Here is a 1,359-nt window from a genome sequence, read left to right on the forward strand (position 1 = left end):
GATAACTGCTGCACAATTTAGTTTTGGCTATGCTGCGTCTTTTGTGGTGTTGGTATGTCAACTCTGGAAGCGACACAGAGTATGTCGCCTGGCAAAGAAGTTTCAAAAAGTTTTCAACAGGCTGTCAACCAACGAAATGGGTTATGGTGGCAACATCATCACTCCTGAGATAATTCTGCTCATCGCGATAAAGTTCTCCATCACCATGTACGAAGTGCTAATTAACTTTCCATATATCATCCAGTACGGTGACATCATCAGTACGGAATGGTTCGTGGCGTTCTTTTTGAATTTATATATAGCCGAGATTGCGTCTGTCTTCTCGGACATTGTTTTTGGAGCGATGCTATTGTTGGCAAGATATTTTTATTTGGTAGATGAAATATTGAAGGCATTGCAGATGGATATCCAGAATGCGAATAAAGCTGGTCTGAGTCAGATGGAAATTCGCGAATATCAGAGGAAACTTCTTCGACTGTTGCAATTGTATAGGCAAATGAAACGAATGGTTTTTGAGTTTGCAAAGTGCATAGAAATTTCTATTCTGGTGCAGATGTTGAATACCTTTGCCAATACGCTGACGAATTTATACGCTTTGCTGGATTTTTATGTTCAAGAGAATCATTTGGAGGAGAAGGATGTTGTGTATGTTTTGATGATATTCTTGAACATCTGTCTGCTGTTGTATGCTGCGGAAAAGGTGAAGCATAGTTCGGAACGGTTGAGGGATACACTTTTGGATTTGGATACTACTTGGGATGGGGTGAATTCTGGATGGAGGGTGGGTCTTTTTTTCTTTTTGAAATTTTAAAGAAGTTTTTTCAACTTTTTTTTTTATTTTTCTTCTTTTTTTTTTTCTTCTTTAAAGAGCGATGTCTTGGCATTTAAAATATGGCCAGAGGTGTTCGAGGTCAATGTTCTGGGAATGTTTCCATTGAATAATTCATTTCTACTATTTTTGGTTTCTTATGCAATTAATTTTGTGGTCATTATTTTGCAATTTATCATAACGAAAGCTTTGTTTTTAAGATACAAGTTCTAGTGTGTAATGTATTTTATTTATTTAAATTAAATTGGTGCTGATTTTAATAAAGATTCTTTGAATTGACATAGAAAGAATTGGCCATCCCCGTCAATTATATTTGTTATTATAATTTTGTTCACGAAAGCCAGTATTTTTTATAAACCTGGATGAACTTTGGATTTTTAGATTGAGGAACGGTGATGATAAATTGATTAAGTGAATTTCTTGAAGAAAGAATCAACTAACACCGAGGGAAATTAAACCCTTAAGAAAAGAGGGCCTTCATTTTTTTACAAATTTGGATTCCTGCAGATCCGCAAGTTAGGAGGAATCTT

General features: G+C 35.5%; 1 protein-coding gene across 1 annotated transcript; it reads left to right on the forward strand.

Annotated features, from left to right (window-relative positions):
- Nucleotides 1–1,084, forward strand: LOC129913380 (putative gustatory receptor 89a). Its single transcript, XM_055992007.1, has 2 exons — nucleotides 1–781; nucleotides 869–1,084. Exons 1-2 carry the CDS (start codon nucleotides 137–139, stop codon nucleotides 1,040–1,042), a joined length of 819 nt encoding a protein of 272 aa, XP_055847982.1. The 5' UTR covers nucleotides 1–136; the 3' UTR covers nucleotides 1,043–1,084.
- Nucleotides 1,085–1,359: the final 275 nt, after the last annotated feature.

The sequence above is a fragment of the Episyrphus balteatus genome, chromosome 3 (assembly GCF_945859705.1).
Source record: "Episyrphus balteatus chromosome 3, idEpiBalt1.1, whole genome shotgun sequence".
NCBI classification, from domain to species: Eukaryota; Metazoa; Arthropoda; class Insecta; order Diptera; family Syrphidae; genus Episyrphus; species Episyrphus balteatus.

What these genes read in the sequence shown, in the direction of transcription:
- LOC129913380 (XM_055992007.1), top strand. Translation starts at nt 137, where the DNA reads ATGGGTTATGGTGGCAACATCATCACTCCTGAGATAATTCTGCTCATC. An exon ending in GGGTGAATTCTGGATGGAGG is followed by an intron (nt 782 to 868) that starts GTGGGTCTTTTT and finishes TCTTCTTTAAAG; the next exon opens with AGCGATGTCTTGGCATTTAA.